This window comes from Podarcis vaucheri (genome assembly GCF_965113315.1).
Source record: "Podarcis vaucheri genome assembly, chromosome: 12".
Classification (NCBI taxonomy): domain Eukaryota; kingdom Metazoa; phylum Chordata; class Lepidosauria; order Squamata; family Lacertidae; genus Podarcis; species Podarcis vaucheri.
The window spans coordinates 25103018-25118715 of NC_138750.1; the positions used below are offsets into that span (position 1 = coordinate 25103018).

General features: G+C 38.7%; 1 protein-coding gene and 1 long non-coding RNA gene across 23 annotated transcripts in view; one reads left to right on the forward strand and one right to left on the reverse strand.

Moving 5' to 3' along the window:
- The window catches only part of SATB1 (SATB homeobox 1), a 120023-nt gene extending 112305 nt beyond the window's left edge, over positions 1-7718 (forward strand). For 9 of the 20 annotated variants that reach the window (XM_082193356.1, XM_082193351.1, XM_082193354.1 and 6 more), the window contains 3 exons: positions 2142-2345; positions 2999-3115; positions 6000-7718. In XM_082193356.1, coding sequence (XP_082049482.1) covers positions 2142-2345; positions 2999-3115; positions 6000-6494 — 816 coding nt within the window. In that variant the 3' untranslated portion in view covers positions 6495-7718. Of the gene's footprint in view, positions 1-2141; positions 2346-2998; positions 3116-5996 lie in introns of all 20 variants that reach the window. The other 11 variants (XM_082193359.1, XM_082193347.1, XM_082193360.1 and 8 more) reach the window with 6 other exon arrangements.
- The window catches only part of LOC309515591, a 190279-nt gene continuing 180843 nt past the window's right edge, over positions 6263-15698 (reverse strand). For 2 of the 3 annotated variants that reach the window (XR_014212538.1, XR_014212539.1), the window contains 2 exons: positions 8945-9034; positions 6263-6393 (listed from right to left, as the gene is read on the reverse strand). This is a non-coding gene — a long non-coding RNA (uncharacterized lncRNA). Of the gene's footprint in view, positions 6394-8944; positions 9035-11149; positions 11936-15698 lie in introns of those variants that run through there. The other variant, XR_014212540.1, reaches the window with a different exon arrangement.

Genomic DNA, 15698 nt, shown 5'->3' on the forward strand with positions numbered 1-15698 from the left:
GAGTGGCTGAGCCAATGCAAGCTAGAACGGATCAGCAATAGCAAACTGTCTCTCCTGTAGTGTTGATTTTGAAGGGATATTTACTGACACCTTTGGTGGGACATATGGCTGATACTGGCAGCCATACCAATACCCCCATGTCAAAAGCATTATTGCAGTCATACCTCGTGTTGCGTTAGGTTCATGTTGCGTCTTTTTGGCTTGCGAATGCAGCAAACCCGGAAGTGTATACTGCGTCATGTGTGCAGAAGCGCCGCTCTAGTTGCGGACTTTTCAGGGTGCGAACGGCACCCCGGAACGGATTGTGTCTGCAACTAGAGGTACCACTGTATAGGTTGTATTCAAGTTATGACCTGTTCATTGCTAAAAACCAGTAACATTGCAGCCCTAACGGGGAAATGTGGTTCTGTTGTCATTTTGTCCAGGCTACAGTAATGCCCTCTACATGTTCAGAAATGTCAACTGTCACAAAATGCTGCTACCAGAATGGTAATAATGGGTGATTAACTGTCCAGGGTCCCTTTACCTTACTTTACCTTTACCTAATAGCTGGTAGATGATCTGCTTACATTATACATAGTGTTTGTATTAACCTTTAGAACCCATATCAGTTTGAGACCATATTATTTGAAGCACCATCTATACCCATATGAACCAATCAGTCCCTAAGATCAGCCTCAGAGGCCCTGTTCTCTGGTCTATCACTAAAAAAGGTCAGGTCAGTTGGTACCAGAGGCAGACCAAATGGCCCCATGACTTTTGGGACTCCTAGACCTGTGTTTGGTCCTATTCTGTTGTTATTTCAAATGGATCCTGAAAAGCATTTTATACCATCAAGGTTTTCAGTTATTTTACTGTTGGTTTGCTATATTTTAATTTGATGTGTTTTATGGGTTGCTTTGATATTCATGATACTATAATGTTGTAGCCTAATTTCTTATATTGTAAGCTGCCATAGATTACTTGACCATAAAATGTAATAATTTAACAATAATAATTTATTTCTCCCCCCCTCCCTTGAATAAATGGTATGGATTGCATAGTTAAAGCATTCAGAGTTAAATCTGAAAGGGAATTATCAATGTTGTACTAATTTTGTTTATTTCCCTGTATTCATACAGAGCAAACTAAATACAAGTTTCCTTTGTCCTGTTTCTTTAAAACCAATAATAATAAAAAATTCAAATAATGCCACAGATATCATTTAAGATGGCATGTAGGCAATTGCTAAACTGTTAAGGGGGGAAAATCTGTGCATCTATTTTAGAAGCAAATTAGCATTTGCTACAGTTCTCCTGGGACAATCTTTTGGCATACTTTCAAGCCTGCTTTTCCCTAGAACATGCCTGGGTTAGAGCAGGTGCTTTTATAGACAGTTTGCATGTGCTGTGATATGGAGAAGAGTGTGGTCTTTTTCATATCATACATAAAATCATGAGTTTGATTTTGAAACCAGAAGACTCTGAATTGGGTAAAAGATTTGTCAACAGGTTTCAGTTCTGACTGCAGAACTACCTGAGCACATGAGCAAGAATGAGGCTATCTTGCTCAATGATGTCTTTTCAAAAAGATTGTTCTCTTTCAAAAGGACATTAGAAAACTTCTGCATCGTAAGATTTATGTGAGCCAGCTTTGTATAGTCAAAATAGATGAACGAAGCTCTCTCTTATTCGAAGTAAGAAAAATATCACTAGGATTCCCCTTTTTTAAAAAAATATAGTGAAAATAACACCTAACATGCAAGCTACCCAAATGCTCTTTTTATGCCCTCAGATGAATATGGGCTTACATAAAGGAAAATCAACTGCAGAGACACAATAGTGGACTGAGAATCCTCTCTCATATATTTGAAATATATGATGCATTGCTGCTTTGTGTGATGGGGTGGGGTTTTTTTTGGGGGGGGGGGCTACAAGGGATCTGTTTAATAGAAGCTAGGTTATTATTCCAAAAGTTGGCTTTCTTGATAGTTTCGTACAACAAAATGACTGACTGTTGTTGTTTTTACCAGATTATGAAGTTATAAGGCCACTCCCAAGGTGTAAACTATGCCTGCATTCATCCCGTTTCCTTCCAAGGAAAGCGTTTGTATGGTCGTGCTTTCTTGTTAAAGTGGTCTAAAATTTTGATATTATTTCAAGGGATGGCTCTGTGAACTCCTGCGCTGGAAAGAAGATCCTTCACCTGAGAATAGAACCCTGTGGGAGAATCTGTCAATGATCCGGAGATTCCTCAGTCTTCCTCAGCCTGAAAGAGATGCCATTTATGAACAAGAAAGCAATGCAGTTCATCACCATGGCGACAGGCCTTCCCACATTATCCATGTTCCAGCAGAGCAGATTCAGGTTGGTTTACCTTTGCCTATTCAGAGTTAAGAAGAACAACAACAACAAAACCTAGTTTATCTTGAAAAAGAAACCATTCCTTCTATTTCTGCTCTATTAAATAGAAGAGTTTTATTATGAATAAGATTATTTCAGAATTAAAATCTGCCATTGTTCACCTTTAGTTGAATGCTTGACTTTTTGTGCAATACAGAATCATGTGTACATAGTACACTAGAATTAATTTTAGGGTTTCCTGATCAGTAGTTCCTCCACGTTAGTTCCAGATTTTTAAACTTCTTTTTAAAAAACGAGCTGGGAAGGTGCAAGAGTTGCCAAAACTGGATATTCACAAAGTAATATGCATGTACTTCAGGCATTTTCTTCTTCTTTTCAGTAGCTCTTGCACCCACAATTGCAGGAGCTGCAGATAGCGATGCTTAAAAAAAGAACTGGTGTGCGTGCATACCTCTTACTTGTGGCAATAATTTATAAATGTGGAGGACGTAAATATACCAGGTGCCATAATGTTGAAATAAAAGTCCAGTTGATGCAATTGACAATGTTTCATTTAAGTGAAAATCATGGGAGGAGTTCCAGCCCCAAATTCTTCATCCCACTTGCCCCCCGTTTGAAAATTGGGATGAGTCAATGTTTGTTTGTTTTTCCTTCAGAGCCCCTCTCCCACCAACCTTGGGAAAGGAGAGCATAGAGGCGCTTTCTTACCTGGCCTGCTGACCACTGGACCTTGGCTGGGTGCTGCTCCCCAGGTGAGCTGGCACGAGTTTAATGTGTCAGGGACAGTTATGGAGGGGTTTCAGGACTTGAACCAACAGATTCCTTCCATATAAATACAGAACAGGAAATGCTGCCTCTCTGGGAATGGACGAGGCTTAACTTTATTATAAGCTGCCCTGATAATAAAATTTGAAGGGTGGGGGTGGTACAAGTCTCTTGTACTAAAGACAGACTTGGGGGTCAGCCTTTCACTTTCCCCTTCTTTTCCAAGAATAGATAGCCCCCTGTCCCCTGACTACACTCAAGACTCTGAATCGTTCATATTATTACTATGGAATTATTTACAAAGCCAAAAAAGCACACCTGTGTTATTAAAGATAAAACAAACTGAACAATGGAATATTGGCTGCTTGAAATGATGAAAGCTGAGAAACTTAATGTTTGATTTAGCAAAGCGAGGGAGAGAAAGGTCTGTGCTAAAAAAAACACACATTACTGTACTTGCTTGAAAATTGCCAGTTTTCATACACTTATCACTTGTTAATGCATTTTAACACGAGAATAAAGGGAAAAGCTTATGCAACCACATACATCCTTAATTTTGGACATGGTTTCACCTTTTATACAAATGCTCATATCCTGAGCATTCTTAGCAAAATGGATCTTACTAATCCTTTAGAAGTTAGCAGGATTTAGGCTAAGTAAGCATAGTTAAGGTTGGGCTGCATGTGAGCAGTAGCCAACAAAGTTGTAGGTGTACATACGTGCAATATTAGATGTGCCATATTCCCAACTTTAGTTGCTATGTGTGGAAAATATGTGACCTTTTTAAAAGAGTGCATACATACATATGCAGCATCTTTGTGACCTTGTGAAATTTGGGCACAGCATTTAAATAAATGTATTCAAAGGCCTGAAAATTGCTTACATAACCTCATTGCACCCAAGTATGCTGGTATAGAATGACATCCTCATGCACAAAACATGTCCCTGCCTTTATATTTGCACAGGTTTCACAGCCTTCTTTACACTTGTTTAAGTTCCACTGATGTTTCATCTGATGCTTAGGAGTTCAAGCTTATCACATGTAATTCTGGCTTTATTGAGTTTTTGGAATTAATAACAATCTAGTCATTGGGTTTTTTTAAAAACTTAGATGCTCTCGTCATAGTATCTCCTTTAAAAAATTCTGAACCTTTCACTTTGCCATTAGCAGTACCTAAGTAATAATTCAAAAACACTATTGAGGGATAGGTAAGTACAAGCAGGACTTCCAGTAAAACTTTACACTATAGGGTGTTCTTGTTCAGTGATCCCGGCAACCAGTCATACCATGCCATTCCCCAGTCCTCATTGGGAGGTTTATGGAGGTGTGATTGCCTTCCCTCCCCACAATTTTTGTAATTCTACAAAATTCAGGCTTCTCCCAAAAATGCTGATTTCTCCCTCCTCTTCTTGGTTGATTCTATTTTGGCTAAATAAAAATGAGAACTGGGAGAATTGAATTTGCTATTAGTTTAAGTGAAGATGTTTATATGCAACTTCTAAATGGAGATAGTGGGGGGAAAAGGATATAGATGGCAGTTATTCTAATATTGTACACCACATGGCTTTACTTCTCCTTTCTGAAGATGTGTTTTATGATAATACTTTTCATAGTAGTTAACATTTGGGCTATACCATATGTCTTCCCCCCATTTTTTTTATCTTACGTACATTTCCAAAAGTATGCTGCTTATATACTAAAATTCAGTTTATGATTATTTGACGTACCCAGCAGTAACCCATGACCCACGTAATGCATGGAAACAACCATATTTAAGATATCTGATATGATTTCTTGCATGCAGCAGCAGCAGCAGCAGCAGCAGCTGCTTCCTACCTCTTCTGCAAGTATTCCCCTTCCTTCTCTTTTCATAGCTAATGCTGCCCAACTGCACACATTAGTTGGCAGTACAAAAATACAGTGGTGCCTCGCAAGATGAAATTAATCCGTTCCGCGAGTCTCTTCGTCCAGCGGTTTTTTCGTCTTGCAAAGCAACCCTATTAGCGGATTAGCGCTATTAGCGGATTAGCGGCTATTAAAGGCTTAGTGGCTTAGCGGCTAAAAGGCTATTAGCGGCTTAGAAAAAGGGGAAAAATCGCAAGACTCGCAAGACTTTTTCGTTTTGCAAAGCAAGTCCATAGGGAAATTCGTCTTGCGAAGCGCATCGAAAAACGGAAAACCCTTTCGTCTAGCGGGTTTTTCATCTTGCGAGGCATTCGTCTTGCGGGGCACAACTGTATGGTAGAGAAAAGGCATGAACTTTCCTGCAACAACACAGCCCAGAGGCCAAATTTGCAGACTCCTCACCGACTTTTCAAACAGGAGTTAATCACACAATCCGGACCTTCATACAATTAGCTACTCAGACATAGAGTCCGGTTCAAATTGGAAACTATGAAGGGGAAGGACTTGTGCCATTCCTCCGTGATATATTTCATTACACACACTCCCAGCTGGATTGGTGAACTGAGCCCACCATAACTGTAATTGACATTCAATTTATATCTCATTTTTCCAGAAGGATTTGTGCCACAAGCGGCTAGCATTACATGGGAACTGATCTAAAATTAACCATGGTTTGCAGGAAACAAAAGTTGGAACTGAATTTGCAAACCTGTGGCTAGCTATGGTTAGCATCAAATGTATACATGCAGTGCTAACCGTAGTTAAAAGACAAGAGTTGGAGAATCTGTATGGGAAAGTGAGGGAGAAAGAATGAGATGTAGGGGGAATATGGAAACCCATGGGGCAGTCATCAGGTAGTGTTATTCCTGCCCCGGCTCAGTATGGGTAAACACAATTACTTTAAATGTTTTTAAAGAAACCAATATTTCTTATTTCTTGTATTGAACAAAAAAATCAGTGTGGTTTTCTTTGTCTACCACCAGCAGCAGCAGCAGCAGCAACAACAGCAACAGCAACAACAACAGCAGCAGCAACAGCCACCACCACCAGGCCCCAGATTACCCCCAAGGCAGCCAACAGTAGCATCACCAGCTGAATCTGAGGATGAAAATCGTCAGAAGACCCGCCCACGAACAAAGATTTCCGTGGAAGCCCTGGGCATCCTTCAGAGTTTTATACAAGATGTAGGCCTATATCCAGATGAAGAAGCAATCCAGACTCTTTCAGCTCAACTTGATCTTCCCAAATACACCATCATCAAATTCTTTCAGAACCAGCGATATTATGTCAAGCACCATGGAAAGCTGAAAGACAACTCAGGCTTGGAGGTGGATGTTGCAGAATATAAGGAAGAAGAGCTGCTTAAGGATTTGGAAGAGGCTGCACAAGACAAAAATACGAACACACTATTTTCAGTTAAATTAGAAGAAGAGTTATCTGTAGAAGGGAACACTGACATTAATAATGAGTTGAAAGACTGATTGAAAAAGTATTTATTCAACAGTGTCACTGCTATTTACTAATGAAATGAAAATTCCATCCTGTGTTCTGTCAGCAACCTCTATTCATTGTTTGGCCAATGAATCTTCCAAAACTTGCACAAAAGTTGAAAAAGGATAATGCAGACTGCACTAGATATTTTACAATTTGCTTCAGAGCTACAGATGAATCATTGAGGATTGTTTCATATTAATTTGTGTTCACTGGGTACACCAAGATGTATCCAATAAGCATGATATCTGTGGGTTGTTTTTTATTATTATTATTCTAGAGCTTTCAGACAAGCATTACTTTTGTGATTTATTGTTTTGGTTTTGGTTTATTTTCCAATTATTACTGTTAACACTCCACACTTGATCTTTGAAAGCTCACATTTATTTAAATAATAGAAGAAAAAGAAGAAGAAGAAGAGTTTGTTACTCTTGCTCTATTGTATGTTACAAAAGAACTATAGACTGTGGGATGCAGTTTAAAGTTAACATATGCCAACAAATGCCTTGTATTATATGGCACTGCCGTAACTCAGATTTGTTTTCTTTTCAGAAATAAGAGGTCACTGTATCTTTTTCATTCTCATTCTCATTGTTACATGATTTTTTGAAAACAAAATGTGAAACACTGTTTTATCCCCATTATTTATTTGTAGATCCTACAGCATCATGTTGTAATTAATTTTTAGAAGTTTCCGTTAAATGTAATATTGCTTCTCTTGTTATCATACTGATTTTTTTTTCTATTTATAAATGTATTTTGATGGGCAGTAAAACAAAGTGTCTTAAAAGTTTTAAATAGAGAAAATGTGCTTTACACAGTTGCCTATAAAAAGTGCTCTATGTTATCCAAGCAATTCATACTATAAGCTTCACTCTTATTGTTGTATGCAATTTTTACTATCATGCAAATAAGCTTAGGTAAATAAAACTAATAGATCACCTTAGAAACTTATGCAATTAATGTGAAAATAATTGATGTTTGCAATGTGTCTTCCTTTGGTTTACAATCAATTTTAAAGCTACAGCTGTATAAATTTTCTGTATAAAGGTGTATTTCTTTTTTATGAGTTTATTGCTATGAAAACACCAGTTATTTTGTTACAGCTGGCTGTTTTTATAAGTGTATCACAATTTTCTTTAAGCAGAAATGTTCTGACTAGGAGTGGTTATTGACTGTAACTACACAATTAAAATTGTTTGTATGGTATGATACGACAGGGTTTGTCTGCTTTTATATGTGTGTTGAAGTAGCATCCTAAAACATATGTTGGTACTTTTATCCATCACTTTGAGAGAGGTTACTTCAATTTGCCTCCTTATTTCTTATTTTCAATGACCTAAAACTATGAATCTGACAAACAGATACTTCTAAAGGAAACCCAGTTTTCCTGTGAAAATCATAACCTGTCTCGTCTTGGTTTTAAAAGTTGCCTGCCCAACAGAGATAGCAGGATATTATTGAGTCAAAAGGCTATCAGGCAAAAACATATTTACAGTTCCTGGCAGTAATGCACTTATAATGGATGCAGCTGGTTTTGTTTTACAGTATTTGAATTTATGATAACACTGTTCCTTATACTAATGTATACACATGTTTTGCTTTGTTTTTTTAAAAAACCATTAATATTCACAAAGTAAATAGGAAAGACGTACAATCCCTTACTAGGCAAGATTATTTTTAATGAACATTAATAAGCTGGTGATATAGAAGTAATAATTATAGGGTTTTGATTTCATATGGACTACATGTTGAGGCTTGTAAGAGCTGAAGTAAGGGAGACAAAAGAGAAAGCTAAAGAATATTGGTATGTTTCTCCAAAATAAAAGCTTATTGAGGAGCCTGAGAGTTCCATTAAATGTTTAAATAGAAATTTAAAGTAATCATGCTAAAAGGATTTAAATGATTACAAGCATTATGCCTAGAATAATTCTTCAAGAAAGTGTATTTTAGGAAACTGTTTTCACCATGTGTTTTGCAAATAACACAAGAAAAATTCTACTTCCATTGAAAACTGGTTTATATTTTGCTAGTGTCTGCCATCTTGTTAGCACTACCATTTTTTCTTTTGAAAGGAATATGTCTGACAATTCAAGATGTGCAATACAATACCCAATGTGCATTTGAAAATTCTTCAATTTCTGCTTGCCAATAATTGTTTTTCTTCCCTGCAGGTTGTTTTTCTTCCTTTTAGTTTTTCATTGTTGTTGTTAAAGCAGGTACATTAAGATAAATCCAACTGGTGCTAGGTCAACAGCTGATGGAAACTGGGTACGTCCACCAGGAAACTAATGCCAGATTTATGCTAAAGAAAATTTATCAGTGAAACTCACTTGGGTGTTAACATGTTTTAGATTGAATTGCATGTGTCTGTTTGAAGAAGACGGGGGCAATTAACAGTTCTAATTTAGACAATGATGGGAGAGCAGGTAATACTTACTTTCAGTCCATGAAGTAAGAAGGCCTCTGGAAGGTAAAACATTGGTCTACAGGTGGCACGAGACTAAGTGGATTCAAGCTTCAAATAACCCTTGAAGGGAAATAATAAACGAGTGCTCTTTACTTGTCAGTGAATCAATATTTTCTGCTTGGGGAAAACTATTGGTGTTCTTGGAAGTGATGATGTTCTGTATTAAATAAACTCCTTTGGGTATGACTACTGTTTCAAAAGCCAGAGCCTGAACAGAGGTTAGCAGCAACTTAGGCAAACATGAGTGGGAAAACAAGTGTCATAAAAGGCTTTCTTATATGGAAATACAAAAAGCTAGCACCAATTCATTCAGCTTCAAACACGTATTTGCATCACTTGAGCACTTATGCTTGTTTTCCCAAGACATTGGAGTACAGAAATGGTCATGCAGTAGTGTTTCACACTAAACACTATTATACAATAGCAATATCAGGTGGTTGAGTACCTATCATCTGGAAAGCAAAATGGGACTCCCCACCCCAAATTGAGTATTTTCTACATACATTTCTACATAGTTGTAGGGCTCCTTAAAAAGGTAAAGGTAAAGGTACCCCTGCCCGAACGGGCCAGTCTTGCCAGACTCTGGGGTTTGTGCGCCCATCTCACATCTATAGGCCGGGGGCCAGCGCTGTCCGCAGACACTTCCGGGTCACGTGGCCAGCGTGACAACGCTGCTCTGGCGAGCCAGAGCCACACACGGAACGCCGTTTACCTTCCCGCTGGTAAGCGGCGCCACCCGCGTCCCTTAGATGTGCTGAAATATAGAAATCTGTATAAATAACACAAAGTGGGGAGATCAAATAGACAATATGTGGAGTGGGTAAATGTTGAGTATCAGTTAAGAACAACGTAGGAGAAAGGGGTAAATCTGCCTGCTGGATTCCCTAACAGCTTATTAAATCTTCAGCATTTTAGTGTGAACTTCTAATAAATTTTTGTATACAGTTTTGACGAATGTACACATTTTTGCAAGCAATTTCTCCCAATACTATCGTGAGTAATGTTCATTTTTATGCAAATCTTCCTCCATTATATGTATTTCAGTAAACATTGTTTGGGTGGAGAACGGATAAATGCAAATTTTAATTATGGCTGTGTTTGGGTTCTCATTTCAAAAAGTGAGAATTTTGATAGATTCAGCTTTAATTGCAAACTGATTCAAATTTCTCTCCATCCCTATTGAGAGGATAAAGTATCAGTAGATGCAGTACCTCATTTCCACATTGCAAACTTCCAGTTCTTGCATATTATTAATTTGTTCTGCATCCTGCTGAAGCTGATTCTTTAAAAATAGAACAGGGTAGTCTTTGAGGTGCCACTAGGCTCACACTTTCTTTTCTCACATATGCGACTAGATACTATAGCATCAATACTGAAGCAATTCCAGTTTTTGCATGTGAAGGTTAGCTTACAGCTTCAGCATATTATCATGAGTTCAAAATTTTGCATAACACTCCAGCTAGTGTTTGACAGCATTAAAGTGGAGAAATGACAGAAAGTCACATTCTGTCCTAATGGCCTTGAAGGGTGAGAACTATGGATGTATCTTGTATTATTCTGATTTGATTCTGTTTCTAAATAATTAACATAGTAATGACATAGTAGATACTCACAGTTTTAGTTGTGAATGATAAGATTCGTTTGATGATAATCTTATTGATTTTGACATAAGACAAGAGCGTCTTAATTTTTGGCTTTCTGCAATGAGTGATTTCAGAACAATTGTTTGAAAGATTTTATGAGCTGCATTGCATGGCTGGGATCCAAGGAGCTACTTTTAAGTGTACCCAAAAGCTTGAGAATTCCCAGTGGAATATTTGGCTTTTTTCCTTTGGAACAGATCCCCCCCCCACATGCATTGTACGGTACCAAAACTGCTTGTAAATGTTCCTTTAATTTAGTGTTGGTTGCCATATTGCCAAATTTTGTTCAGATTGTAATCATGCCACCCAGTGCCTATTAGACCAACAGCTGGCCTAGATCCCTAGCTTTCATATTTCAAAAAGAGCAAGTCTCTAGCCTTTGTATAACTCAAGATATGAAGCAAAAATATGCAGGAACTATTTCTCCCAGTTACATTTTGAGAATCCCCTTCCTGCCTCTTAGTGTACTTAGCCAATGACTGAAATTAAGGAAGTACTAGTGATAGAGATGAAAAAGTTAAGAGGGATGCACCAATTGTCTGGACTTCCAGGTTTCATTTCTAATCTTTTTACTTCTCTGCTGAAGACTTACTGCCTACAGAGCAGTGTTGAGAAAACCAGAATTTAGTGTAGCTGTGACAGAAGATAGCAGGGAAAACATGAGTTCATGCTGTTTATAACTTGCACAATAAAAAGCTTTTGTTTTGTTTTTTAGTTTGTAAACGTTTGAAAATATTACCCAGCCAATGCAGATAAAGTTGATGCAAGAGCATGGATTACATCAGCTATGCAAAGTAGCAAAGTGTTGTTAGATCCAGGATGCATCCTGATTTGTTTGCATGGAGGTTTTCCATTAATCAATTACCCATCCACCAATTGCTATACCACACTTTCTAGTGCATTTTCGTGCCATTTTTCCTTACTACAAAATGTCCAGTTTTTAAATGTGACTTTGTTGCACCAGAGCACTTTAATCTGCTTTAACTGCATAAACCCAAAGTTGTTAGTATGCAATTGAATCCCTCCTGCAAAAAGTGACAGTCTGCAGGGGAATCTATATTGTTAGAATGGTGAATGAGTAGTATAGGATAACCTTGCAGTTTGATTGGTTGCTTGGTTCTCCAGTCTTAAATACCCTCTGCAAAATATATTTTGGGTCTCAACAAAGATCATTTGACTTCCATTGCCCCTATCAGTCTTCTATCCCAAATCCATTACTCAGTTGCACACAGAGTTTGATTTTGCATTGACCTGTATTAGTCATATACACATTGCACTTTCCCCATCATCACATGACTATACAGTGGTACCTCGGGTTACATACGTTTCAGGTTACATAATACCTCGGGTTAAGAACTGTGCTTCAGGATGAGAACAGAAATCGTGCTCTGGTGGCACGGTGGCAGCAGGAGGCCCCATTAACTAAAGTGGTTAAGAACAGTTTCAGGTTAAGTGGTTAAGAACAGTTTCAGGTTAAGAACGGACCTCTGGAATGAATTAAGTACATAACCTGAGGTACCACTGTACTAAGTCCCAACCGCTTGAAGTTTAAGGCTCAAATTGCAGTGTCTCATGCCTTTTCCCATCTGTACAGTGATATCCTGGGTTATTTCACAGGGGTGCAACAGGTTAAACTGTAGAACCTACATACAGTCTGAAACGGTGTTTGACCTTGCCTTCAGATGCCCCCTCCAATCTGGCTTCCTATCAACAAAAATGTATTGTGTTTATTAATGCTAGATCGTTGTTTCACCTTTGTCTGATATCCTGAAAAGAAGCATGTCACTCCATCAGTTTCATAGGAAAGAGCTTATAAATATATAACTTTTTTCGTTAAGCATCTTCAGTTGGAGTCAGAAAAAGCTAAACTTCCTTTCAGAAATCCATGTTGCATGTTATGCAGAGTGAGTCTTTTGAGTAAGAATGGATGAATGAAGAGGACATTCTCAGTTTATTTCTCATTTTTCCACCCTTAAATCCAGTTCTTCACATCAGTTCCACATCAGTTTATGATTTCTTAAAAAGTCATGGGAATACATCTATCTACATTTTAGGGCAAATGTTTCCTATTATACAATTTTTGATGTGCAATTTCCCAGCTATACATAATTTTGCAAAGAAATTCTTCATCATACAATGCATGTTTGTATGTTATTTTTACAAAAGTAAAGATTTTTATGCACACTACTGAATATGCTGGAGGACTGTATAGCAGAATTCAGAGAAGTGTAAATTTCAAAGAGTTGTGTTTCAGTTCACGTATGATTTCGGAAGGTGCAAATTAGATAAATAGGCCTTTTAATGCAAACTGAATCTAATTTATTCCCCACCTCTACTTACGACTTTTTAAGTTGCCTGAGATAAGTTTATAGTTGTCAATCAGAACTTTCTTGCCAGCTTCTAACCCCAGAACCATTTCCCCCATGATCCGATTTCCCAGTCCCCCACTTTCTCTCCTTCTGTTCCCATACCTTGCTTCTGCCCTCTCCTCGGTATGCTTAAGATCCATCCCTAAAGTGTACTGTTAGTGTTGCCATATGTCCGGAATTTCCCAGACTGGATGAGGAGGGTAGAGTCAGCCGGGAATTATAGTTGCTAAGCAAACCCGAGTGAAGCCTCCCTCCCTCAGGTCCATTCATCAAGCCATGCCCCCTAAGGCTGCCATGGATAGGCTCGTTTGAATCAGCGGGTTTGGCGGGAACCTGTGAGCCTCCATGGCAGCTGAGGGGGGCGTGCTGCGCTCAAAATCGTGCATCGCATTCAAGCAGCAAGGGAAGCACAGTGTCAGGCCACAACCACTGCTTACCGAAGAGATACGGTAAGCTGCCATTGCCATACATCCGGAATTTCCTAGACATACCCAGGATTCGGCCATCAGGAACAGCGTCCAGGCAGGAATCACTGAAATGTCAAGGAAAATCCAGATGTACTGTTCAATGAAGAATAATAGTTAATGTTCTAAAAAGAGTAGGGGAAATACTGCATCAAGTTTAGTAAATTATGTTGCAATCACATACCAAGTTAAGAAGAACCAACTCCCATTGTTTTCAATGTGGCTTACTCCCAGGCAAATGGGCATACAAATGCAGTCTATATTATTATTTCACAGTGATATCAGATAGACCTAACTTTTCCAGTAGATCCAGCTTTGCCTTAGTTTAGAGTTTTTCATTTTTAAATTGGGAGAGCTGACAAGGAAGGGAAGGCGTCAAAGTGCTAGTTAATTTGTTATGATTTCCTGGGTCTTCAAAAAGAAGTCTTTTGGCATCTTACAGATTTTGTTGGTCTCTGCCACAATGTGTCTGTGAATCTTTAAAATGTCATGCAAGATTCAGCTGCCGCATGACTCAAAAGTGGTAGGCCCTTTTTCTATAGCATTTAAGAGAAACATGTGAACACATTAGTCGTACCTTGCATTAGAAAAGATTGATCCTGCTTGAAGAAATAAGCCTGAGAAGAGAGAGGGAAATTTTTTATATTGATGAGGACGCTTTCCTTGACTCTCCGTTGGTGTATTCCTTAACTACTAGCCCTCAGAGGGCACATTGTCTCTGGTGAAAATGAGCAAAATCTTATGTGTTTTTGTCACCCTGGGTGTTTTCCCACTGGTGAAACATCAGAACTAATCAAATGTTTAACCATTTCCTGTCAACAAGCTTTTCCTTCCTGTTTGAAAAAGTTTCTCCCCCCCCCATCTTTCCCACTAATTTTGAAAAGTCCAGTAAATGTAAGGTTTCTTGAAATGAAAAGGCTGCCATTAAATTTAATCCCGTTGCCAGAACCTGGGTTAGTAGTAGATTAATAATAATAAATCAAATACTTAAACTAGCCTATCACTTCTTGTCTTGCCCTACTCTTAAAACCAATTAAACGTAGTATATGAGGAAATTGCTATAAACCATTGCCAGAGCAATCCTATACATGTGTAATCAGAAGGAAGTACCATTTAGTGCAAAGGAGCTTACTCCCAAGGAAGGCAGTATATGATTGTAACCTAAGTATCATTTACAACAGGGGTGGGGAACTTCAGAACCAAATGCAGCCATCCAGACTTCTGTATCCATCCCATGGAACTCTTTCCAGGCCATGCGCCCTCTAGGCCACAATCTTCTCCCCGACTCTCCCAGGCCCTGCTCTGTGCTCTCCTTGAGTGCTTGCCTGGCTGGCATATGTTCTTGAACTCTTGCTTGTCTGAAATGAGTGGTGTGGGGATGGGGGAATGGGTGTGTAGAAGAAACCTCTGTGTGGTTGGAACATATAACCCATGATACAAAGGTAATACATCCCTTGCTTCTTCTCCTCCTCCTCCTGCCTATCGCCCTGCCTATTGCTGGCATTTGGCCCCCAGAAGGTAACCCACGAGGGAATGTGGCCCTCAGTGTTCCCTATTACTGATTTCCAACCTTTATCTTATTTTATTTAACATATTTATACTGGTGGTTTTTTTTTTTTTAGAATCTCTCCACAATGTTGCAAACATATCATATACTAAACAGAGTTTAAAAGTTTAACAGCACAATCCAGTGCACGCATGCTAAGAAGTAAATTCCATTGAATTCAGTGAGACTTATGTACAGACAAGTGTGTATAGGAGTCCACATTAACTCTTCCCCCCTTAAGAAAAACCAGTGAAACTAGCCAGCACAGGAAAATAACAGCCCCAACTAGCACAGTAACAGCAACGTATCAGCAGCTCACTTAACAGTGGCATTGAGCAGCAGGTGCAAGAAGTGTCTTCAAGGCCCACTTAAAAATTTGTAGGGATGGGAAGCAAATGCCACAGATGTGGGGCCACATAATCAACCAGTATGAACACTATTTTACAGGTGGGCATTTGAGGCAGAGAGAAAGCAAGGGTGAATGGTGTAGATAAAACTTCTAACATGCTCAAGTGTTGTCTTGAACATGATCCCAGGCCCAGGTTTGGTACTCTGTCATTCCTTTTGAACATGCAATACTTGATCAGCAGCCTCAATATTTCATCTATCCACACCTCTTCGGAATACACTGTTTAAATGGAAATATACTTCTTCAAATATCTGCAGTAAGAGCAATGGACAGAAGACACCACCTGCTTTTCA